At 38.5% G+C, this 26310-nt stretch overlaps 2 protein-coding genes across 5 annotated transcripts in view; one reads left to right on the forward strand and one right to left on the reverse strand.

The window, feature by feature from the left end:
- CHLSN (cholesin) overlaps positions 1 to 25875 on the reverse strand; it is a 133724-nt gene extending 107849 nt beyond the window's left edge. Inside the window, exons 1-2 of one of the 2 annotated variants that reach the window (XM_075436147.1) lie at positions 25804 to 25875; positions 24367 to 24512 (exon numbers count right to left, since the gene is read on the reverse strand). In XM_075436147.1, coding sequence (XP_075292262.1) covers positions 24367 to 24495 — 129 coding nt within the window. In that variant the 5' untranslated portion in view covers positions 24496 to 24512; positions 25804 to 25875. Of the gene's footprint in view, positions 1 to 24366; positions 24513 to 25131; positions 25151 to 25803 lie in introns of those variants that run through there. The other variant, XM_075436148.1, reaches the window with a different exon arrangement.
- Positions 6769 to 18036, forward strand: GPER1 (G protein-coupled estrogen receptor 1). 3 transcript variants are annotated; one of them, XM_075436835.1, is made up of 3 exons: positions 6769 to 6866; positions 7420 to 7566; positions 8891 to 18036. In XM_075436835.1, exon 3 carries the CDS (start codon positions 9317 to 9319, stop codon positions 10388 to 10390), a length of 1074 nt encoding a protein of 357 aa, XP_075292950.1. In that variant the 5' UTR covers positions 6769 to 6866; positions 7420 to 7566; positions 8891 to 9316; the 3' UTR covers positions 10391 to 18036. The 3 variants fall into 3 exon arrangements, with proteins under 3 accessions (XP_075292950.1, XP_075292952.1, XP_075292949.1); XM_075436837.1 differs by lacking the exon at positions 6769 to 6866 and adding an exon at positions 7270 to 7338; XM_075436834.1 differs by lacking the exon at positions 6769 to 6866 and having other exon boundaries at positions 7277 to 7566.
- Positions 25876 to 26310: the final 435 nt, after the last annotated feature.

Below are 26310 nucleotides of genomic sequence, written 5' to 3' on the forward strand. Positions count from 1 at the left end.
CCAAAAAAAAAAAAGATTTCAAATTAGTGGAAACGCGGGCCCATAAAGGAAAGCTTTGGGTCCTTTGTGAGGCACGGAACTGGAAAGATCAACACAATGGCTAATTAAAACTTTGTGCAAGAATGAAAGCTTTTTGTTAACGTACTCTCAGCTTCAGCTTTGCATTAAGACTTACAGCAATTATCAATTTAAGCCATTCCTGAGTTCATTCACAAGTATGAAGTCGCATGCCTTGGAAGAGTCCCATTCAATAATATACTAAAAAAGATAAAAGCCAGCCCAGGACAGTATAACTGAGGCATGTTTTTAAAAAGGCAAACAAAAGCAGAGCCCCGGTTCCAAACTGAAATCAGGGCTCTGCTGCAGACAAGATAGGAGCATTATACATTTAGATGAGAATTCATGGGTAAATGGGGAAAAAAATCTGAATCAGAGAATAAAACAGTTGCGGTATAGGAGTTCAGCTGTAGCCCTACAGCGTCAGCAGCCAATGCAGGCTCAGATGGAGGTGCAAAGTCTTAAATGCTTGCTTTGAGCACATTGCTACTGTAAGCGAATTTGGCCAGGAGCCATCTTAAACATTTGGCTTTGGTATCAGCTCTTCCTCTCATAGAGGTGGAGAGAATGGAAACAACAGGGAAGGCACAAAATTGTACTAGATCTTGGATAAAGATGTAGACTTAGACTGCAAAGTTATAAAAATACAGTGATGTGATGAGGAACGCTCAAGTGACCTGAAGGGCTCTGCAAAAAGCCACTTTGATGCTTTTGATGCCTTTGCATGACACCCAGATGCTAACGGGTGATAAGAGTTTTTTGCAGTTGTGTGCTTTGGAAGGTCTTCCTGACAGGGTCCAGATTTACATGGAGAGCTGGTGCAAATCAGCATGGGCTGCTTAAGACAGAAAAAAGTGAGCACTGACCGATCAAGAGGAACATTTTCCTCAAAACAGTAGCCAAGTGCATAAATGGAAGAATAAAGGACATCTGTTCTATAACAATACAGTACATAAGATTTAATATCTAGATATATGGATGTCTAAGAATAGATCCAAGTCCTGCAATGTATGGACCACGACTGTATCACATGCGATTAAAGGGCAATACACAGTCACACTATGCCCATAAGGACCAGCATTTCTGCAAGATGTAAAGATCAGCTGGTAAGATGTCTTCATTGTATTATGTCAACCTGTTTTCCTGTTCAGTTTTGTTCTGCTGCCAGCATGAACAGATGGATAGTTAAAGAACACTGCATATAAACAGACCATTATAGAACCTGGTCAAAAAGGAAGCACGTAGATAAGAATCACCTCCTTGAATACAAGAGCCAATTTCGTAATGGTGAAAGGATTTCTCAGCTGGCATCAGAGGTTTTGTTTTGCACCTGAGAAGAGGGAGATTAAACAACATGGACCAAAGATCAGCCCTGCAGAAAGAAATTTGAAGAGATTATTTGTAAGAGCGTCAGTGAAAAAGCTGACAGACTGAGTGAAAGAGTATGTCAGAAGATGCAAGCTGTTTATCCCAATTCAGACAGAATGTCATAGTTTCAGCTCCATCATGGATAAGTAGGTTATTTTCTAATATGGGAATTATGCGTGAAGGATTCTACTTTATTCACCGCTTCTATATATTTCATATTTGAGGATGCAAGAATAAATATTGCCTTGTTTCTGACTCCTGGGTTACTGTTAAAGTGCCTAAAAGAAAACCTAGTCAGTAAATGTTGGCTCTAGTTAATCACAGAATCATAGAATGGTGGGGGTTGGAAGGGACCTCTGTGGGTCATCTAGTCCAAACACCCTGCCAAAGCAGGGTCACCTACAGCAGGCTGCACAGGACCTTGTCCAGGCGGGTCTTGAATATCTCCAGAGAAGGAGACTCCACAACCTCCCCGGGCAGCCTGTTCCAGGGCTCTGTCACCCTCAGAGTGAAGAAGTTCTTCCTCATGTTCAGACAGAACTTCCTAAGCTTCAGTTTGTGCCCGTTGCCCTTTGTCCTGTCGCTGGGCACCACTGAAAAGAGTCTGGCCCCACCCTCTTGACATCCACCCTTAAGATATTTATGGGCATTCACAAGGTCCCCTCTCTGCTTTCTCTTCTCCAGGCTGAACAAGCCCAGCTCCCTCAGCCCTTCCTCGTAGGAGAGATGCTCCAGTCCCCTCATCATCCTTGTAGCCCTCCGCTGGACTCTCTCCAGTAGCTCCTCATCTTTCTTGAGCTGGGGAGCCCAGAACTGGATGCAGTACTCTAGATGGGGCCTCATCAGGGCAGAATAGAGGGGGAGGAGAACCTCCCTCGACCTGCTGGCCACACTCCTCTTAATGCAACCCAGGATCCCATTGGCCTTCTTGGCAACGAGGGCACACTGCTGGCTCATGGTTAATGTTGGCTGGGACCTGGAAACTGGTCTGATGGCGAGCGAATTGCAGCAATGCACCTGTATGGAGCCTGAGGGTTCAACGTGGGTGGAAAGATGCTTCACAGTACTCTCAGCTAGGTACACAGCTAAAGCAGAACCACAACCAAATGTCTCAGAAATAAAACCTGCAGGGGCCTACTATCAGATCTAGGGTTTGGGAACGAGTACGTCTTGTCAAGAATGAACTACTATGTGTAAGTCTGTGCATAGTCCTGGGTATAGCTTCTGCCTGTCATCTGGGTGATGTGAGTGAATGTACTCTGGTCTCTTCCCTGTCCACAGCTACTGTCATGGGAAAAAAGATAGTATTTTCTGAATAGCTGGTTATCTTGTCATTAAGAAATCTCTACGTACAATGAAAAGACTGTAACTGAATAGGAGAAAACAAAGGTAAATGGGAAAGAGGAGGTTGAAAAATACAGAAGAATAATTCAAATAGTTATAACTTATAGCAATACAGAAATGTGTTGTTAAATCATTCTGATAAAGTTACTCAGAACTTACATTAAAATTCAGGACAATGAATGTGCAGTCCTAGAGAAAATCTGCTTTCATCTAGCTAGAATATGAGGGTGGACACCCCATGCGCAATAGGGGAAGAAACAGAAACAGTTCCCAAAAAGGCATTCTAAAATAGGCAGATATGAGGAAGAAAAGAGCGGCTTTGGCTAAGATTAAAAGTAATAATTTTTAAATGATTAATAATTTGAGGTATATTTTTAAGAACAAAATAAAATCTCCCTGCTCGGAGAGATTTTTTCCTCCCATACCAGCAACAGTTTTGTTGAACGCTTACTTCTTCCAGGCTTCACCCAGTTTTGAACACAATGTTCCAGAAGAAACAGAGCATATATTTTTACAGGCATGCTGTCAAAATTAACTAGAGGAATATACTGGAAAATTCAAAGAAGAATCTTTTACTTCTGTACTGGTAATATTCATATCTTTCTAAGACTTTGGCCTGCTTTTGAAAAAAACCCTTCCATTCAGTAAAAGAGAAATGAGCAGGCTGCTGAAGTTTAAGCGTTAATTTCTGAGCTGATCAATAACATGTTTTGGAAAAGAACTCTAAGGACTCATCTTTGCTGAACCCGCTGGCTCAAATTTGATCTGATCCCATTGCAAAACAACATTTGAGCTAAAGAGAGATTGGATTTGCACATTTGAATCACAGCTCAAGTGGCTACACCCCTACATGGATTACTAAGCCTGGCCTTAGTTACATTCTAATTTCAAATTTACAGACTCTGAAATGGCTACAGCATTATTATCGTGATTTTGAGGTAGCTGTAGATTTCAGGTAGGGTGAAAGCTCAAGTAATTCAGCCAAAATAACTACTCTCTCTATATAGCATTTACACCATATATGTTGCACAACAAATTGATTCACTAATTGGCTGGAATGACAGAATGTGTTTCATTTCCATAGTACAAGCAAAGAGCTGCCAGACTCAACTAGTTGAGTAAAAAACGACTGATGCTTCGCAAATTTTATTTTCTAATCACATCTGGATAGAGCCTGAAGTCCTATGATGAATCATCTTTCACTATATAACATTTTGTTGTCCAGTTTTGTAAATCTTTTTATACTGTCCCCCAGGAGTTTTACAATCTACACTTTAAGAAAAATAAAAAGTTTTTACCAGGATAGTTTGAATGGGTACAGGTGGTGTCCCCGCAAAAGAAAAGGCTGAACTTCTAAAAATTATTTTTAGTAAGAAAAACACATTCTCAGAATTACTGGCAACTGAAAAGCCTAAACGCACGGAATACACACTATCCAAGGTTTCCTGAGGCACAGAACACAATTAGTTCCAACTCAAACTAATTATTTGCAAGAAAGGGAAAGTTACTGAGACTGGACAGGATAAAGTATGAGGGTGCACTAGACAGGGTAACGGGTGCAGACAGGTGCAGTGGCTGAAAAAGGTCAGAGTCAGTATCCATGCTAACAGAAAAATGAGAGAGAATTTGGAGGATCAATCTACTTGCAAAATATCATGACCATTACAACAGCACCTGTATTTCTTCTGGAGAAAATGTGGGTAGAGATGCTTATACAAATCTTATTTCTTCCTCTGCATATGGTTATGTTACGCTGTAAACACTCCAACACAATTTTCATTTATGCTTTCTTTCCCTTCCATGCAATACAGTACCTTACTTTTTTTTTTTCAGCTTTATACACCCTGGCCCTGATCTAATTTCTCCAGGACTCAACAGCTTCATACCCAAAGCACTTCCACACTCCTGCCAGAACCCAACAGGTCTTACATCCTACAGGGCTTATCCTGCTCATCATCCCGCTGGAGAGGCTGCAAGAGGTGGCTCAAGAGCTGTGGTACACACCAGACCTCTTACGTTGGTCTCTCATACACTCACACCTCCCACTTTCTTCCTCCCCAGCTGTCACCTTTCTGCAACTCAATAGCAGGAACATATGTTGAAGTCTGCTAAATTACATAGAATTTCTTCTATTATACCCCACTTCAAGGCTCTTGGTGCCCCTGAGTACATCATAGACAATCACACTAGTCTTTAGACTCTATAGCGTTAGACATGTTTATTGAGATATATACAGTGTTTTAGAAATCACTACTACAGATTTAAAAATAAACTGTTAGGCAAACTTTAAATGCTGGATTATTGAGCTCTGACATTACATGAACGTTATCGCACCAGTTGCTTTCACGCATACTCTCAGGAACACTCAAGATAAGGTACGATGGGCAGAACTGTAATATTTAATACTGGCACTTCCTACAAAGTCCCACAGAATATCAGCAACTACAGGGAAAGAGAAAGGGTGCAATGCTCAGCAGCTGCTAAAGTTAGTTTTAAGCACTTTATGGAATATGGAAGTGATGAACAGTGAGATTAAGACAGATTCATCAGTAACAATAATTTGACTGCATAAACAAGAGCCTGAAGATGTTGTCATCTGTTTCAGGAAACAGGATTCAGAGAATTCACATGATCTTCTCATAAAATATTTAGCGAAATATAGAACTCACTAATTACAATATAGTAATAGAATATAATAATACTAGATGTAGCCTCTTATGCTTCACAATTCTACTAGCAGGAAAAACAGCTACTTCATGGGTCTTTCCAAAGAGAATTTCCTGACCATTCTGGAAGTATGGCAAAGTGACATGTTTCTTACCGTGAATTTAAACAAGAAAATTAGCACTCATAATAGAATTATACATTTTAATAGCAAATCAGTTGATATTCACAGCTGAAAAACACGGACAGGCCAGCTGATTATCAAATCCAGGCCCTCATAATTACAAACAACTAACATCCAGAAGCTAACATTACGCATACAGGAAAGTAAAAAGTCCTTCTGGCCCTTACAAGATCAGTGAAAGCTCTGAAGGACAGAATTAACTACCGCAAACCCACATGATCAACAAGCAACAATAAAGGCTCTTTATAATCCTGCTCTTTAGGACGGCCAAAAATTAAGACCTTCAAAGCTGGTATCACAAGATTTTTTTTTTCTAACATCACAATTATTCCAGTCCTATAATGCAATCACATTTGTACACTTCTCAAAGCAAAACACTTCAGGCTCTCTGTCCTCATAACCCTGTGGAAAGACACTCCAGAAAGCCATTCCATGAACTGTGGAAGTCTTCTCTTCGGAAAATCTTCACCAGCACTAATTTGCACAAACTGTCTTTTAAGCTAAATAATTATTCTAAAACTATTTATGAAGAGCCATTGTGTAAGAACATCTTCAACATCTTCAGTAACACTGCCAAAATCCTGTGTTCCATGCACAGAGCATTACAAGAAATCAGCAAATAGTGTATTTGCCTCAATGGCACTAGACGGAAAGGCACCTTCTACTCCCAAAGCTGCTTTTGTAAGAGCTCTCGCTTCACTTTTCTACAGATTAGATCTTTCATAATCTAAATACATTTTACCACTGCAATAGATGTTATATATCCATTATAATGACATGTTAATTGTTCACTCCACACTTCTGAAACTGTGACATTGGCTTCTTGAAACCCGAAGTGCAGAGATCCAGTTCATCTTATTCCCGCAGCAGCAGAATGCTGCATCGGTGTACAGCTGTTAACGGCACTTAACTTTCACGTATCAGATCAATAGCATCATAATAAGCAGCTTGCACAAACTAAATCTTTCTCTTTTACGAGCAAGCAAGGTTGAACTTTCTTTCCCTTCTAAGCATTCTGGCCACCAGCAGGTGGTGGTAATGGAAACGTCAAGTACGTTTTTCCCCCCTACCGCTGAAATGCAAAACCTCACCTGCAATACTGGTGGTTTTATGCAAGACTGAGGCTTCACTTTCTCTGCAAAATAATCTTATTTTATGCATGTGATTTTGAGCTGAGCAATTCTAAGAAGTGTGAGGATGACGATGTGTACCTGACAAATTAAACAGGCAAAATGGGATCAACTTGAAGGTAGGAAAACTGAAATTCATATTGTCAGTTTAGCAAATGACCCTTCTCTGCTGCTAGATTTCTCTCAATCAAATATTTCTCTTTAGATTATCCAGAGGCTTTTAAAAAATACCACGTATAACAGTAATTATTGCTGTGTATCTATGTAAAATATGCTTAGTTACAATTTGCAAATAAATCTCTAAATTATCTATCAGCTGAGCTGTAGGTTTGAATGGACCACATAATTTGAAAAAATGCTAGAGGCAGAAAGGAGGGCGAAATGAACATAGGCAAAATAAAACTGGCAAATATGAGAGCAAAGATGCTTGACTAATTCTGGTAAAAAAGGAACCAGCAGAAACAGGGTTAATTCTAGCCTTATAAGGCTGTTCAGCAGCACTTCAGCTGCACACAAATTAGAACAACCCTGGGAATCTATAAAGCTTGTTTTATTGCCAAGGACATGCAGCAAGATCTGCATTTTGCTATTGTAAACCATCCTTTATTTAAAACATTTTAAAACAGAATAGAGTTTTATATGATTTTTTTTTTACTACTGAATAATCAACAGGTGGCATTCACTCCAGCTTTGCACACCTAAATACAAGTTTTTACTGACACGACAACCGAAGTTGACACATCCATTACGCGTGTACCCGAGCAAGAACCAGCCTTCTGTTGTCTGGAGGAAAATCAGCTCTGCAGAAATGGAATTAAGGTAAAATAAAGTGTGTCACAGTACATGGTTACCTGTAATGCTTGTAATTGCTTGGCTTTTGGTTGCCTTTCAGATGTAATTAAAATCTGACCACAGACCGACCTTTCAAAATCAATTGCTTAGACTGTTAACTTATCTTTTATTGTATTTAAAGCAGTTTACTGCCGTATTCAAAAAATAAAAGGATGTTACGTAAAAGACAACAGTTCGTGCCTGACTTCCATAGCTGCTTGAAACAAACACCAAACCTTCTTCAAATAAATGTAAATTCATATGGATATTTTAGCATAAAGATTTACCTTATGAAAATGCTTTAAAGCATAGCAACAGCTACTGTGTACTTATGCCTACTGAATTAAGAAATAAAAGCTCTGGAACAGATAGCTTTGTTTAAGTATCTGCTAGCTACTTCTCATAACTTCAAGGCACTGAAGCAAACTCGGGGCTGTATTTGTGACTGAAAATATTGTAATACTCCTACTCCATTAGTAGTCTGCTCCTTTTTCTCCCTCAGACTGTACATCAGCAGGATGCCAGTCATTAAAATGTGGATATATGCATGAATTTTACTAGTAAACAATTTAACTTTTTTTAATAGGTTTTAGTGTAATTAAAAAATCAAGGTTTTGGTAGTAAAATGAAGATTAAAGCAATTCAAAATATGTAAAATTTAGCACAAAATACCTTGGATGATAATTTTCTTGCTGTGTTATTTGAGCTGTCTTTTGTGTGTTTATTATAAATAAACTTCTAGCAATGCTTCAAGTCCATAGCATTCACCATTTATAAGTAAACAAATAACTGATATTTTCCATTCCTGTTCGGAAGTCAGCGCAACATAATTAATCACAAAGAAAAGCAAATTGAGTATAATAATGTTGATGTAAACCAATATGCTGCTTGTATTACCTTCATTTCTAAAATTTGCCTTTTACTTCCCTGAAAGCAGAAGCTTTTTATCTCCCTTGCCTTCCCAGCCACACTTTGTACTTAGTAGCCTTAGAAGCTGATGATGAAATACATATATATTTTATATATCTATTAAAAAAATAAGGTTTTCTTCAGTAGGCTAAACTCACTCATCTGATTTCCAATTTCTACATTTTCCAATACTGAATCCCTGAAGGGTACACAAAATTTTAACAGATCTGTCCTCACAATATATTACCATCTAGAAGAAATTAAAATTATTTTAACTGAACCTTTGTATATATATTCAAACATGACTATTTTCGACAAGCTCAGCTGCGTATGTTAAGTTAGCAGAAGTACATGGTACAATGCTGGAGTGTGAGATTAATCTTTTCCCATTTGCAAATTACAGGTCCAAGGATGTTCATTGATTATTAAAAGAACACAAATGGAGCTAAAATCCTACTACCTTCCAACCTGCATGAAGAAACACTATTGATGAAAAGCTTTTATTAAAGAGATCCAAGTACCATAATGGTGAAAAGATTCCTACATGTTAAGGCATACAGGAACCGCAAATTCTCTCATTTGCAATGCATATAGTGTCCTGCAAAAAATTTAAGAAATTTACTATTTCTACTGTTACATTTCAGTCAATTTTAAGTCTAATTAATTTGACTTCTAAAGAATTTTAATTTCCTATACAAAAGTGTGCATCTTTTTCCATTCCAATCAAAATGCTTACTGTGAACTTAGTTGAAAACAACCAAAAGTCTAATTTTTTTTGCATTACCACCAAACTGTGAGTGCTACTATCTTTTCTGCAGATATTTTAACCATGGAAGCTTATTCTGCCTCAATATCACCTGTTATATGTAACAGCACAACTTTTAACCTAAATGGATCACATTTGTGTAATGAAAGCCTATCTTCCAGATTAGCTGATAAATCAGAACACCAACAATATGTCATTGGTCTTTTCTTATCATGTCTTTACACAATATTTCTTTTTCCTATTGGTTTTGTAGGAAACATTCTGATACTGGTTGTCAACATAAGCTTTCGTGAAAAAATGACTATTCCAGACCTTTACTTCATAAATCTTGCAGTAGCTGATCTCATTTTAGTTGCCGATTCTCTCATTGAGGTTTTTAATCTTGATGAAAAGTATTATGATATCACTATTATTTGTACCTTTATGTCTTTGTTCCTTCAGATCAACATGTATAGCAGCATTTTCTTTCTGACATGGATGAGTTTTGACAGATACATAGCACTGGCAAAAGTAATGAGGTCCAACATATTTCGCACTATGCAACACGCTAGATTAAGCTGTGGTCTCATATGGATGGCGTCTATTTCTGCAGCACTAGTTCCATTTACAGCTGTGCATTTACAACACACCGGAGAGGTCTATTTTTGTTTTGCAGATGTAAAAGAAATCCAGTGGCTAGAAATAACCTTGGGGTTTATTATCCCCTTTGTGATCATCGGTCTTTGTTACTCATTAATTGTTCGAGTTCTTACAAAAGCACACAAGCACAGGAGTCTCCGGCTGCGGCGACAAAAGGCTCTTCGAATGATTTTTGTTGTTGTCTTGGTTTTCTTTATCTGCTGGCTACCTGAAAATGTCTTCATTAGTGTTCAACTTCTTCAAAAGAAAAGCGAGTCTGCCTCTTCAAGCAGCCCATCCTTCAGACATGATTATCCTCTAACAGGACACATTGTGAACCTAGCAGCTTTTTCTAATAGCTGTTTGAACCCCTTAATTTACAGTTTTCTAGGGGAAACCTTTAGAGACAAACTGCGACTGTATATTGAACAGAAAACAAAAATGTCAACACTACATCGCTTTTGTCAGGCTGCCTTAACGTCTGTCATTCCTGACAGTAATGAGCAATCAGAAGTCTGATTTAGTTGTGGTTGTATGGAACACATGACTGTGAAGTTGTGCAAATAGTGAACAAAATGCTTGCTACTAACAGAAGAAAGTGCGTTTGTGTGTATGTATATATAAATATATATAGTATCGCTCTACTGAGTATTGAATGTTTATATTCAAAATGTTTTTATGACAAGACTTTAATGTAGAAGAATATCTTTTAGTCAGATTTATATTTAATTATGAACAGGGTTATTAAAAGCTGAGCACTGAAGGAGCTTTATACATGTATGAATGACAATATAGAAGAAAATTTTATCAAGTTAGGAAGACTCTAGATGTAACCCGATTATCAGAGATGCTACTTTGTTGGTGTACATAAGGTACTTCCACCAAAATAATGAAGCTGCCATAACAGTGGGGAAAAATCATTACAACATATTGATGTGGAGATGTGGAAAACATTGATTTTTTTCATCCAAATATGTTAAGATAAACTACTTTGCTTAAAAGAACTACATAGTACTATCATCACTGTATTCTAGCATGTCTTCCACGATTAACTTGATATTTGATATAAAAACTCACCACCGTGCTAGATTATATTAGGATTAAAAGAAATCTATTGTTTACATCAGTACTTGATCAAAACTGAAATAATCTGTAACTATATTGCTTATCTCAAAGAACTCCACAGAAACAAAATGTAGTGCTTCATTCTGTCTTCTAAGAATTGCCCAAGACAATCTTTCCCAGGACAGACATAATTGGGCCTTTTGTCAAAAATACCAGTGCATGTATATGTACGCTCATATCTGCCTTGAGATTTAAATGAAAGTTGCACCAGATCTCTTTACATTTAGCAGGCCTATTTTGATGGCCAGAACAAAATGCTGTGGCTTTTTAAAAAAAGTCACTTTCTGCAAAGGAGTGTAAGAGTTGCTTATGAAAATGACAGAAGCCTCAGTTTTCAGAAAGAACGAATTTAGGTAGTGGGCTTGTTATTAGCTATCAGCAGATTTGCACTCTGTGCACCATCCATCCCACCTCCAGAAACCACTGGCCTTTCAAGATTTTAAGATCTACGTTGGTTGCTTTGATCATTTGAAAATTAATTATACAAACTAAACACATTAGCACCACTTACTTGAGAACAATAGTTTTTTATTTCTACTAGAAAATAATTGGGGTTTAAATCCAATTGCTGTTTAGCACAGGTTACTGCTGAACTTGTTCAGAGGAAGCTATAAAATTCCTAGAGATTAGTGCAAGATCATTAAAACATCACTTGCTGCATCTCTGAAGTGAACAAACTCATTTCACCTCTATGCTCATTGACTTAAGCACCAGAACTCTGCATAATAAGATGCTCTGTCCTATTTTCAAATGTCATATATGAATTAATTAGCACATGAACAGAGTTTAAAGGATTTTTAAACATAAGACACTTAAAACAATGAGTAAAGTTACTGAGCAATAAAGAAAACAGTGAAAACAATGATTCCACTCATATTTCTCATTAAATACTTAGCGTTTCCTAGTGGAAGCTTTGGCCACAAAAGACTTGACCTATAAACAGAAAGGCCACAAGACGATGGCTGAATTTGAAATAGATAGCTAGATATTCCTGCAGCTGAAACACGAACTGCAGGGTGGAGCTTGCGGCAACTGCTGATTATTTGCAAGTGACTGCTAATCAGAGTCTACGGAAAAATGTCATTTAGTCTCATCTGTCCTGTAGAACACCAAATATATCTTCTCTCAAGAAAGATGCCAGCATTGCCATGCCTCCTCTGTATAGAACAAGCTGCTAAACAACACATAGCAAGAAATCTCACACCACTGTGCGACATCACACATAGCCCTTTCTCCTCATTATTTTCACTTTTTGAACTGGCAGTCAATAGGATATGAGCAATTGTGACTAATGTACTTAATCACACTTTGAAAGATGGCTATTTTGGCCAACACAGAACTGAAGGAATGGATAATTCTCTTGGCAATGCAATTCCATAAAGTAAGACACATCGTCTGAGCTTACAGATACATTAGGTTTGTGTGATCTTCACATTTGCCATGAATAACTTATTTGGGGTTACAGGAATACACTTTCACAATTGTAGTTGTTGCTTATTTTGTTTTTATAGGAGAAAACTTTCCTCTCCTCGTCCCTTCCAATATCGGAATCTGTTTTTTTGATCAAGGCTATGGCAGAAGCCCTTTCGTCACCCACTGTAGATAGCAAGTTGAGAAGGTATCTTTGCTTAGAAGCTTATAATAATAAGGAGGCAGTAATAGCAAATGCCTGCTCGTATATACTAGGAAATAGTTGTTTCTACATGATCGTATTCAGTAATGTCCTGATACCACAATGAAATCTAGGAAAGATCAGATTACTATAGTACGAAGAAAACAGTATTTACTCAACCTAAAACAACCTATTGCACATTTAAAACCAAATTACAAATCTAAACTACCTGATGAGTTTCCTGCTGTTGGTATTTTGGTACAGGCTTATGAACTGTGCCTGAAATGACAAAGTTTAAACAGACTAGTTACTTTAAAAGTCCTCTCCCAGATGAAAAGGATGGCACACTTCTTCCCAAAACTTAACAGCAGCTATGTACAAAGTAATATTTACAGAAATGTCATACAATTTTCATGTATTTATATACACAATGTGCTTTCTGCAGCCCATCATCTTGCAATAATTCATTATCATGGCTTATCCAAGACCTGTGGTTTATGTAGTTTTCTTTAATTTTAAAGAGCATGATCATCAGTAAACAAAACCTTTTCTGAAGCATAGGGAAAAGGGGAAAATGAGAGTAAGAATTTCGATATAACTACTTAACTTTTCTCTCTGGTCTCTCACAAATTGTTTAAGGAAAGGATTTCATATGCCTTTCTAAAATGCTAGACTGATGACAAGTAAAAGGTTTAAAAACTTATCACAGATGATTACAGTCTTTGCTATAATAGTGTATATTGACTCTCCAGACAAGAAAAGTCTAGTATTAGGAAAAGCACACAGAAAAAAAGGAAAAAAAAATAAAAAATAAAAAATTCAAGGAATCCCTGAAACCATTAACTGCTTTTGAAAATAGTACCTTAACACAAAAATGTCTTGAATGCACTAAGTATTACTGAGTATCTAGAAATAAAATAAATCCAAACAGCACAAACTAGCACCAGGCTGAACCTGATGTGACTGAAAGCAACAGTCATCCCTAAGCTGTCTAGAAAGATAGGAGAAAAATAGTTACCCGAGACCATTTTAACACGTTAAAGAGATGCTGTAACTTTGCATCCTTTTAACAGTTTTAGGAGATACACTAAATAGTGACTGTGCAGGCAACCACATTCACATCTAGAAAAAGCTAAGTCAGTCAGCCTAAAGATAAAGCGTGATTAATTTATGACAAGAATTACATGATGTGAGGGCATGTGACAGGGAATTTGGATCAGTGAGTCAGGCGATCCCAGATTCTGTGCAAGACTGACACAATACAGGCAAGATGAAAGAACAGTCACCCCTTCCTTGCCCTTTCGGCTCCACAGAAAATCTGAACGCTAGTATTCAGAATAGTCAATCCACAAATTCTAAAAGACAACATACACTATAAAATAAATTTTATAAAAGCAAAAATCAGAATTCTTAAAACATGGTTTTCTTCAATATGGTTTCTAGAAAATGAAAAAGATACGGGTTCATCTTCTATCCCCCCAATGTCATCTGACATATTATTAATTGAAAATGGCTTATCTGGCATAGAAAATCCATTCTACTAAACTTGCAAATAGGTACGCTTTAAAAAAAAATTGAGCACAAAGTTGCAAGAAGAAAATGCTTTTAGAATTTCAGACTAAGCATCTGTGTTTTGAACAAAATTCACTGGCTGTACAGTGCAGGCTCTGATCTTTTTTCCAGCCATCAAGTTATGTTAGAAGCTAAAAGAATTTTTTTCCCCGTGTAAGGATTTTGCTTTATTCTCTCAGCTATTAGACTGCAAAAGGGAAAAGGTTGTCTGGACAATTTAAAATGTTTAGGATTGTCACACTGAAAATGTGTTAAAGAGTGGTTTCCCGTAAGTAAAAGTATGTCAGGTTCAGCACTGATTATCACTTAATTCCATTTGAACTTGTTTCTACATAAGTAGGAAAAACAAGTGAGTGTATGAAGGCAGGTTTGAATTTTAATAGCTATTCATGAAGGTGAGCCAATGAATTAATTTGATTTTGATTGAAAACAACAAAGATAAGGGTTTGATTTTAATTTAAGAGACAGTATCCTTCTCTTCCACTCCAAAAGTCGTACCTTACCCATTCAGACCATCAGACAAATATTTAAAACTTTGATCACAGAAGAGCATGGAGCCAAATTCATTGTTTAATTCAATTGATTGAATTATATCTTTGTAGTAGAAGTTTACGCTTACTGTACCAATCACATCTATGGCAGCCCACCAGTACACAGTCAGCCAGCCGTTCCTCATTCAGACTGTTTACGTTAAGAAATTATTATTTTCACATTCTGTTTAAGAAATATGTCACTAATAAACCATTTCCACTTTGGAATTGCACTTTCTTTTTCATGTTAAATCTGGAACAAATGATAGGGAACAAAGCATTTTAAGACATGCACACAGACTATCTTTCCTGTATACTCTGAAGCTCTGCTGCCAGGGAGGTGTGTGGTGGTACATGCCCTGCGCTATGTTTTAAAGAGAGACGGACTGGATTTGAAAATCTGAACACCCTCCATTCATATTTATAATTTAGGTGTCCTTTCTTCAACAGTACTGTCCAAACTATTTATTCCACGTTGACATATGATACACCAAACTTTTAGCCCTTGGCTTCTGGCTTCCTTTTAGACTTCCATTCCATCATATGGCAGCATGACACAGCCAGGAGCTAAGAATAAACAGTTGTGTACTGAGCCCGCCACCCAAGACGACAACAAAAGAGCAACGACTTCTCAGGACTTCAGACAGTGCAGGACCACCTTGTTACTTACAACTCAGTTTCTTAGACACTACTTCAGTTATTTTACATATGCCCAGTGAATTCCACTACAAAATTTAAAGATAATTGTCTGAGTCTCAGAAAGTAACCTGTGTGTTTAGAATGGCTTTTGAAGTTGTTCAACCCCAGGGATAAAATCATATTCAGGTTTCCAACCCATCAAACAGTCTGCTACAGGTACATACAGAAGTTTTTAAGTTCTAAATTAACAAACTACTGAACTGTTCATTACTAAAAAGTAAAACCTAACTTTTTAAATATACCTACTATAAGTGTTCAGTGCAGCAGGGTTAGCCTTTCCAAAGCAGCAACTTTACTTAGAAGTCCCAATTCACTTGACCTGCAAGTAAAATCACTGAAAAGGCTTAAAACCTTTTCAAATTGCATGGAATGTGTTTTCTGGAAAGACTTCAGAAAAAAACTGGAAAAAAAAGACATCCTAGAGAGGCAGGAAAATTACTGGAATATTGTTAAATTATCCTTAGAAATTGGAGTTAAGGCTGTTTTTACAGAAAGAGCTCAGTGGTAGAATTGCCTAATAGTGGTGGAGATAGATTTGTTTTCTGCCTTAGCAGCAGAAACATCTCCTTTCCCAGGCATTCTCTCTGTAGAAACAGTAATATAATGGGAAATAACATTTTTGTCCTTTCATTCTCTCTCCATTCAGAGCTACAAAAGAGAAATAGTCTTTACCTGACTACAGACACCTTTTAACTCTTGTGTTCCAGTATTCAGTTACGAGTGAAGTGCACACAAATTGAGAGAGAAACCAAGGGAAGAGCTCACTTAAAACGATGGGATGATATTCCAAACATCCATCTGATGACTGAGTAGTGAGACAGGAAGAAGATACAGATAGTGACACCTGTGGGAACTTAATTTATAAACTTGCTTGGCTTTCAAATACATAAAGTCAGAAGAATTACTTACAATATTATTAGAACAGCAAGAAACACAGCATGTTATTTTCTTATTCTAATGTAAAGATGCCTGGTGATGCACGACACCGTTGACGTGTCATGCGATCAGAAGTGCAAACTTGCTGGCGGAGGTGCTGCCAAAGTTGTTATCAGATCACACAGAACCTCACTGCACGCTCAGCCTGTAACAAGCAGTCCGCGAGGATCCGTGGAAACCTCTCCCTGTCCCCTGCTAGATCTGTGCTCTTCTTGACTCTCATTGATACCACGTGAGACCTTTTAGGTCTTGGCCAAGATTTTATTGTAAGACCTCCAGGATCAGGACAGTCAGACGCTCCTATTGTAAGCCCAAGCTAGACCATGACTTAATCTAGACCAATCTTTGTAAAGAAGATGGCATGTTTTAAACAAAGCTTGGTAAACTTTTACCATGAAAACAAACAAAAAAACTCCACTAGTTTCTTAAAAATGCCTTTAGAAAATCATGACTCAGATGTAAGAATAGCCATGAAAGATGGGACTTTTATAACAAAATAGGAAAAACTTGTCTATTCCAGATGTAGCTAGAAAAAAAGAACCAGGCAGTGAGGTACCTGAAGGCTCCAAAGTCTACTCTGAGTCCACAAAAAGACCATGACCGATTTCAATGAGCTTTGTCTTACAGTTCAGTGTAACAGTTCTGTAACCACCTAGTTATTTTACAAGTAAATATGAATAACTCTCATTTATGATTCAGTCCATAATGTAAAAGTAGAACAGAACGACAGTTATTAAAAGCATGTATGTTCCCCACATACTTAAGATTTTCTATTCTACTTTATATAACCTCTTTGTTCCTTTTTAAGTGATAGAGCTCTAAGTCCTTGGTACATTCTTTGAACAGTTTTGACATGTTTCAGACTGGAAGATGGGAGGAGCAGAGCTTTGTCTTCCCTTCTGTATATATGCTGCTTGCAAAAGCCTGGTTTACAGATGCAACTGATTAAAATAATGCTGAGAAACTTAATAAAACATTGCTTGATGATCTTCTGTTTGATGTCCTACAGAACTCTTGTGGGATTCAATTAGAAATAGGTAAATGCATTCAAAGACAGTCTGGTTCTTTAAGCAAGATGTTCCTCTGTCAAATACCTTCATGCTTGTACCCTCATTATTTCAAGCAAGATTCATTTTCTGTTCTAATCACCTGTTGGATGTAATAGACAAGCACTTTCCAAGTATTTGTTAGTCTGTATGGCTTTGATCTAATACTCAAAAGTCATTTTATCTATGCTGTAATTTATTAATTAACATATATAAATATATATTAATCTTTCATATGGTTCACAACACTGCAGGTATTTTAGAGGAGGAAACTTACGGTGAAATAATTCTAGTTTCTCATTCATACTGTGGAAGCAACAACCATCCCCCTTTCATCTGCTCCAAAATGTTGGGGTTTTTTTTTCATTTTTACATCTATTCCATCAACACACAATAATTTGTATTTTATAAAAACCTTTATACCAGACTCCCACGTTGTTTAAAAAAAGCAGTAGCATTCTGTCAAGGACAGGGAAAACGGCTGCTTTTTACAATAAACATATTTAAATATCCAAATCTGTGCCATTTTAGTTTTTTTAAACAAATTAACATTAACAAAATAGTACGGAGAGCAATAAAAAGGAAGTAAAAAATCCACAAGAATCAAGCTTGCATTAATATGTTCTGCTGTACACACGCTCTGAATGCCCATTTCTCTGTTCTTTATCCTATATCAGGATGTAGCAAACATTTATCCTTTCAAGCTTACAACTTCATTTCTTGCCAAGCAGAATGTGTTTTGTGAATTCAAACATGTAATGGGACTTTTTTTTTTTTAACTGAAGTTGTACATATTTTCAGGTTTTGTGCCAAATTTTCTATATTCAGCAATTTGGGCCTTTTCCAGCAATTTTAATTTATGATGCCTCACTTACAAGTCATTAACATAGAACCAGAAAAAAAGCGTAATTGACTAAGGACAGAAAACAGTGTTGTCACTGGGCTGGAGCTGGGCGACACCTAGCCAAGCAGACCTAGCCTCTGCTCCTTACTTCAACAACTGCTCCAAGACCTTTACTCAACAGATTCAGCCCACAAGTGGGAATCCTGTGCTGAATTTCAATTTTGTGAAGATATTTGCAGTCAAGTCATGAAAGCAAGGATTTATACTGGGAACCTAAGAAGAACCGTCAAGGAAGGTCTCACCACTGAGTAAAGAATGAGAGCTGAGAGGAGACATCAAGTCTGTGCTCCAAGAAGAGAAGGAAGAATTTCCCCTCTTGATAGCAAGAAGGGATGCTTGTGTTTCTCCACCAAACTCACCACCGCTTTAATACCCTGGCTATATTAATACAAGTATGGAATTAACTTTGAATGTACGCAGATTAAAGCAAATACCAAGAATTAGCATGAAACTCTTGCTGGTTAATATGTAATGAAGAATGCACAACTCCTTTAAACAAAAGTAAGAAATACACCACATATTGTTTATACCAAACACAGTTGGGGACGTGAGCCTTTCGCCTGGGAAAACCATCTTCAAAGTAGCAACTGTTTTCCCAGCTGTGAATACTCCTTCCTGGGAAATCTGTTCCTACCATTACAAAAATAATTTTCAAAGGAATGTAAAATTATTCAGCCTAATCTATGCATATCCGTATTTCAGACACTATTTTGTACCTTCTTAGATATGTCTGTTTACAAAAGGCCTACTATACTCTATAAACACTATATAGTGTCACAATCAAATTTACCTCTTTTAAAACATAAATAAAAGTATGGTTGATTTAATAAAGTATTTAAAACAACTATCAATATTCCGATGAAAAAGTGTTAGCAGGAAACAAATGCTTCAGTCCTCTAAGCAGCTGCTCCCAAAGTTTCAGGTTTTTTTCATTTTCTTTTTCCTAATTTGAGAAATACTGCATAGACGATAAGAAAGCTGGCAAACCAGGTAAGCTCTCACACAGCAAGTCATAAAAGCCAACTGGGTTTATAGCTTCGTGACTTTTTTTGAACTATCAGGAAGCTATCCCGCAGAGAGGCAATCAGAAGCCAATGGGCCAGCAAACTTGTCTTTTTGTGGAAGTAAGGAAAAAAATACCAGTAACAGAAGAATAAACATTCAACTGAAAGGTAGCCCAAAGAAAAGAGAAATAGGCCAAACATTCCAATTACAGACTGACCAAAACCAGCAGACTAACAAGAGAGCATTAATATCCATATTGACATTTAAGTTTGCCATTTTGAGAAATAGCTACCACCCCTCCTTTATCACCAGAAAACTACGAACTGCTGACGTATCCTTACATCCAGACGTGGAGGGACATGAGAGGGAAGATGAAAGATTGTGTAATCTTCTCTTCATAATATGGACAAGACTATCTGCATATTAGAGATATTTTTTAAATGGTCAAAAAAACAGTACAAGACGGGATTCTTATTCTAAGAGGTTATGCTAAATAAAATGAACTTTTTTGAATTTACTTTCCTTTTTTCAATATTTAAGATTGGTTTTCTACATATTTCTTAAACAAAAATTAATAACCACAGATAACACTAATGCATACAGCAGAGGATTAAGCTAGTAAGACAAAACTAAATAAACACAGGAAGAGTTGACAGGGGAATTGCAATACAAGCAGTTTCCAAAATATATATTTTAATGTATGCAAGATACAGCTAATATTGGTAGCCTGCTAATCAGAAGAAAATCCTGCAACATCATACTGAGTTGTAACTTTGTGGCATTTTTTAGGATGGAAAAATATAAAACAAGTTATTTTGATGGTTACAAGATAAGCTTCCCATTAATTAAAATAATAAATTAATGGAACAATAAAGGATTACTGTGTTTGTTTGCATTTCATCCACAACTCATTATTTCAGCAACAGGCTTTGGTATTGAATTAGTGGGTTGTCAAATAAATAAATACGCTTTCTGATGATAGCTTTACAGTATCTGCTTGATAGGTTTTGCAGCATGAATGTCTGCTCTGCATTCATGAAACATTCAAATTACTACCCCAGTTACCTGATTACAAGCAGCATCAGAGGTCACATCAAAGTAGCATCCCTAGTTACTCCATGAAGCTCATTCCAAAATGTTTATCTCCACAGCTTAAACATAATTTTATTGGGGTTTTCCATCACTACAAGCAAACAATGATTTTAAAGAATCATTTTTTGCGGTTTGCTTTGCTGCAGTACTACCTTAATAACTCCTTATTGGCCTTTACAATAACCTCCAAGAAGCTGAACAGAAAAACCCTTTCACTACTTATTTTGCCATTTTCCATTTAGTAAACAGATCTCACTGTTTGGGCACCTGCACATTAGCCCTCTGAATAAAGAAACACCAAGAACTACTTGTTTATTTGCCATTGTTTGTACTATCTGTATGGAATCTCAAAAATTAAATTCCTTTCCCACTGATTTTGCCTTTATCTGGGGAAAATGTTGATTCCTCCTCCTCCAACCATTTGCAATGCTGAAGATAACAAGGAACATGCAAGGAACACCCACTGACAGTAGGAGCATTACCCAAAGTATCCTTCAACCATGAACAACAGGATTTGATTTATAAAGATCGACTGCCTCTTAGTCATCATTGCAATTTTCCTTGAAGTTACAATGTTTGCTAGACTAAATTGAGAAGGAATAGGAAATTAATATTGGGTTTTTTACCGATTATGAATTTGGAGTCTTGCATAATAGATGTTGAACTCCGGAAGCATTTCCTACTGTTCTGTAGAAAGCCTGCAGCTCTGCAAACAGCACTGGAGAAACGAGATCTACCCTTAATTTAGAAGGTTAAAAGATCCTTTGATACAGTAAGGTTATTCTGGATAGAACTGAAATAGCCTTCATAAACAAAGTAACCGCAACATGTTCCCTACCTACAGTAAGTGTCAGTACTGCTGTTTCGATCAGCTTTGTGGCACTAAGGCAGCTGAAATCATGAAGGGTGAAGAAACTCATAAACAGAAGCAAGACACAAGTAATTGCAAACAGGCACTTTTAATGCTTCTGTTCTCTCAAGATGACACATGAACAATATTGTAAGTATTTTTTTCAGAGAACTGAAACAAAATTAATTTGTCTCGGACGAGGTCCATCAGAAAGTTTTTGTTTAAGAAGCCAGTATTTAACTTCAGACCACCAGTCTAGATGGCACATTTTAAATCTCTTTTCTTTATGCCTATGTTATGTGACAATTCAAAAGAACAATCTCCAACTATAAGAAGGTTTAACATACGAGTATGTTAGTAAACTAACAAAATCATTAAAGACAAGTAAAACTAATGTCCAGGCATTTAAAGAAAAAACACGTTTAAAATGTGGGGTTTATTGCCAAGTAGCTAAATAAAACAGTAACATTGCGAAAATCTGTCAGAAAAAAACACAAGGCTGAATTAAGTTTAAATGCTTGTATTGCTCAGCTCCTGTAAAGCTGTGTCATTTAGAGCTGTGTGGTTCTAAGATCATTCGTGAATACATTTATATTGGTCTTGAATTGCTCATTGCAATGTAAACAGAAGAAACTGAGTAGATGAAAATCAATAAAACATCAAGATTACTCAAAGGTCGAGTTGTTTCAAGGAAAAATGCTTTAGTCTTAGGCTGATAAGAATTTTTGAAACAAATTTCATGAAGGAATGATCAATGCACACTAAATCCAGTAACTTAAGACACATTTCAACTTGCCTGCCTGTATCAGAGATTTACATTTCCAACTTTGGAGACTAAAATTGCTGTACTGGAATAGGGAAGAGAAAAAAAAAAAAAGTAAATCACAGGAAAGTAAAGTGACTTCATGAATCAGCAAACCCTCTCTACCACCACAAGCAATGCGTCATATCGCTGTCTTTTTACTTCTTTCCATTACATATGAGAATCCTTAGGAGAAACTGGAGTCTACCCATCCTTACTTTAAGAATGCCAAAAAAGTTTTAAAGCAGTAATTGAACTGAAGAAAAGTCAATCGCAGCTCATCAGAATCCAGTCATGCTTCAGAAAATTCTACAGATCTGTCAAGGTAACCAGTTTATTTTAAAGTAACAGAAGTAAAATCAAAGAAGGTAAGGCCGCAGAATAAACACTCTCAGCAGTTGCTTAATTTTTGTTCCAGATTTCTTCTTTGGAACCGTCAAGACTAACTGGGTACATCACTGTAGCCTCAGAGTTCCTCCTGATCTGCCTGCATACACAAAACAATTTTACCTTGTTTTGTACATTTTCCATGCCGACAAGGTTTGATGACCAAAAGCATTTTAAATCATAACTGCCGTTGTGACTTAACCGAGTATTTCACACAAAGCTGGGAGTACCCACGCTGAGTAACAATCAGAAACTGGTGAACAGCCAACTTCAATCATTTCTGAAGCAAAATTGTTTAAGGTCTGCCTAACATTTTTCAATCTCAACAGCCATTTCAAACAAACAAAAAAAATGTGGTCTACTAACTTAGGCTTTCCTGCTATCAACGGTTACAGTTTATAAAGCTGATGCCAAAAAATGCCTTGTCCTTATATGGTATTCCCTAAAATTAATGCTATATACATGTTTAAGCCACCCACTGACACCAACAGTTCTAAGAACTGTTGTGCCTAGTGGTGTTCCTGAATAGTACAAAGGATTTCTTCTTTCCATTTAATATTTGCTCTTTCTTTCACAGTCCTACAGTCTGCATGACCAACAAAAACTGATCTGGGGGTTCTAAGAGCTTAGCACTTGACGTCAGATGGTCCAAAAAGGCCCCGCTTGCTAGGGGTTTGAAGCCCACTTGGGATTTTTTCCACTTTTACGTGAAATTATACAGATTGTCACAGGCAATAAAATATTAATTTTGTCATTTCAATTTCATATTGGTTTATCGTATAAAATTATTTTCACTCAAATTGAATTATAGTACTGTGAATCTAAAGTCTATAACACCACACTCCATAAAGGAAAGGAGAAACATTCCCCTTTAATAAGCTATAAATACCAGATTTTTCATTTTTGCTTTGATATAGGTAAAGATGCAATCTTTGCCTACTTAGGAACATTTCATGCTGAGGTGAAAACTGCAAGAATTTACAGACCTCTGCATAGCTACTGCCAGTAGGTTGGCTTTTCCTGCATTATGCTTCACAAACTCTACATGTAATAGCTAGAGACACTTGCGCATGAAAAAGCTCTCCAAAATATTCTTGACAATGTGCTTAAATAAAGTCTCATAACAAAATAAGAAGCACTACGTTTTAGTTGTATGATCTCCACTGAACTATACATCTCATGATAAATGAAGTAACAAGCGGCATCACATCTATTTTATAAGAGAGTTTTTAAGACCACACCTTAACATCACTTCGAGAATTCCTGAGGAAAACAACTTTGCCTTTCCTTCTCCACTTCTCAACAGTATCAAACCACTTCATATTTCTTTGATCCATGTTCTACAGTAACCACTCAGAACAGCAGAATTGAATCACCCTGTTTATGTATCATTTCCACCACAGAAAACTTACAGCTCTAAGTTTCCACTTAAGTAACATCTTGATATTGCTAATTTCATTCTCATAAAATTAATTCATAAAATGTTCAGTAATACAAAGAGACTGCTGACACCTTCTGGCCACTTGACATTCTGTCCAAAAATCAAGAGGATTTCCAAGAAAACATCTTTCATGTTTTTCCAACCACTCAGGATCACATGAAGACTTAAGCTACGCCTGTATTGCCATATGACAGTTGCTTCAAGCCATTTGGTTAGCCTTTCACCCACATTCTCTCACCCATTCTCTGTTTTTCATAGAAGCATCCAAAACAAACAGAGATCATGTACTCTGACTGCTACAATCGTATCCAGATTTGGCTTAATTTATCTTATCCTTTTAACTTTCACTCTAGGTGTACTGCATCCAAGGAATCACTGCAACTGAATCAAACAGTACATTCAGATTCAGCACTGAATCTCTAAGCCTGTCACATCACAGGTAACAACATATCCACATTTTATTGAATTAAACAGTCAAATCTGGCAGAACCTACCTGCAGATCTTGTTTCTTTTTCTTTGGTTCAGTTTCACATTCCAGCTCTCCCTTTTGGGCCACATGTTGCTTTAGCTTTTTTCTTTTTTCTGCCTTCTTTTCTTTTTTTTCCACATTCATTTTCGGCATTCTAAAATAGAACTGTTCTGTAATAGAAACCACCAAACTGCAATTAGAACCTTTTTTTATATTAAATGTCTCACATACAGACACTGTAATTATACTAGTAGGAGAATTACTTGTGACAACTATGAAATGTATGCCTGCACTGAATTTTAATCCATTTTGGAGAATTTTCATCACGTTTCCTTTAGGAATACATGATAGCAAAGCTACTGTAAAACTAGAAAGTCACCCTCCTGTAGAAAACTCAACACCTATTGCCCTTACAGGCCCCGCTGTGGAAAATGCTTCACTGACCCTCCCGGCAGTAACCCCCCTAACTGATGCTGTGCTTCCCGCAGGTTGCAACGCACACATGGAACTGGTTGGTGCCTACCTCGGGTAGCAGCAATCGAACCTCTCTCTTCTCAAAATACATTCACATGTGCGGATACACGTATGCCCACAAGCAAAAAGCGAGCCTGCTTTATTACTCAACAGATAGTTTTACCGTTTAGTAGTTAGTTTAGTTCTGTTTATAGTCTAAGTTTTTCTATTTTCACATAGAATGTGGAAAAACTATGCTTTAAGAACGTGTTTCACGAGTTTAGTCTTTGATTTTACAGTGACGTAAGGGCAGAGAGGAGAAAGGTGAAATCTTACACTGACATAAGGGCAAAGTCAGGAGGAAAAACTGAAGTAGGTGGCTCTCAGCAGCTGCCCCACGCAGCCACCTCCCAGCAGCACCGGCGCAGGGGCCGACTCCCTCCGGGGGACCCAGCCCGAAGCGCGCTCCAGCCACAGAGCCACGCACGGACCCGGTGCGGCGGCCCCCGAGCAGCCGTGCCCGCACCGCCCGCGGGGCGGAACCGCCTGCCAGAGCGGCAGCCACCCGCGGCCTCGGCCCCGACGGCGCCGCAGCTGCCGGCCCCCCCGCCGGGCCCGGCCCCAGGCCCCGAGCAGGCCCCTGCCCGCCGGGCTCCCCACACGAGACCCCGGGCTCGCTTCTCCTAGGCCGGGCCGCCCCTCCCGCAGCCCCGGGCCAGGCGGGGCAGGACCTGGCGGCCCCCGGGATTCCCGCCGCCCCCGCGCGCCTGACGGGGGCCCCAGGGGGTAGGGGGGGGCTCAGGGCACGCGACCCCCCTCGCGCCTACCCGCACGCACCTCTCGAACCCGCCTCCTCGCCACATTTAACTGAGCCCCACGCTTGGCGCCGCAGCCCGCCCCCTCCCTCTCACTGGCTACAAGGAGAGGACGAAGGCGTCTGGTTGGCGCTCGGCATGCCAATCTCCCGGATGACCAATAGGAAGCCACTCTCGGACTTAAAACGCTCACCTGAGACACGCGTGCTGAGGGGTGTTTGGCCGGCTTTTGGAGGCGCGCTTGACGTCACCTTTCCGCGCCGAGATCCGCCGCGGAATCAGTCCCCGCCTCCCGCGTGCTGTGGCCCCGCCCCTGGTTGCGTGGGTGATGCCCGCCAGGCTCGAGCTGCCGGCCGCGCCCTGACGGGGATCCCCCATCCACCGGGGTTCGGACAGGGGTCCCCTCGGGTACTGAAAGGGATCTACCCAGATACTGACAGGGTCCCCCCTGGGTTCTGGCAGGCATCCCCCCCAGGTACTGACAGGGATCCCCCCGCACCCTGACAGGGATCCACCTGCACTCTGGCAGGGATTCCCCCATGCCCTGACCGGGATCCAGCCGAGTTCTGACAGGGATCCCCCCAGATACTGACAGGGATCCCCCAAGTTCTGACAGGAATCCTCCCACACCCTGGCAGGTATCCCCCCTGGGTTCTGGCAGGCATCCCCCAGATACTGACAGGGATCCCCGTGCACCCTG

The sequence above is a fragment of the Opisthocomus hoazin genome, chromosome 15 (assembly GCF_030867145.1).
Source record: "Opisthocomus hoazin isolate bOpiHoa1 chromosome 15, bOpiHoa1.hap1, whole genome shotgun sequence".
Taxonomy (NCBI): Eukaryota; Metazoa; Chordata; class Aves; order Opisthocomiformes; family Opisthocomidae; genus Opisthocomus; species Opisthocomus hoazin.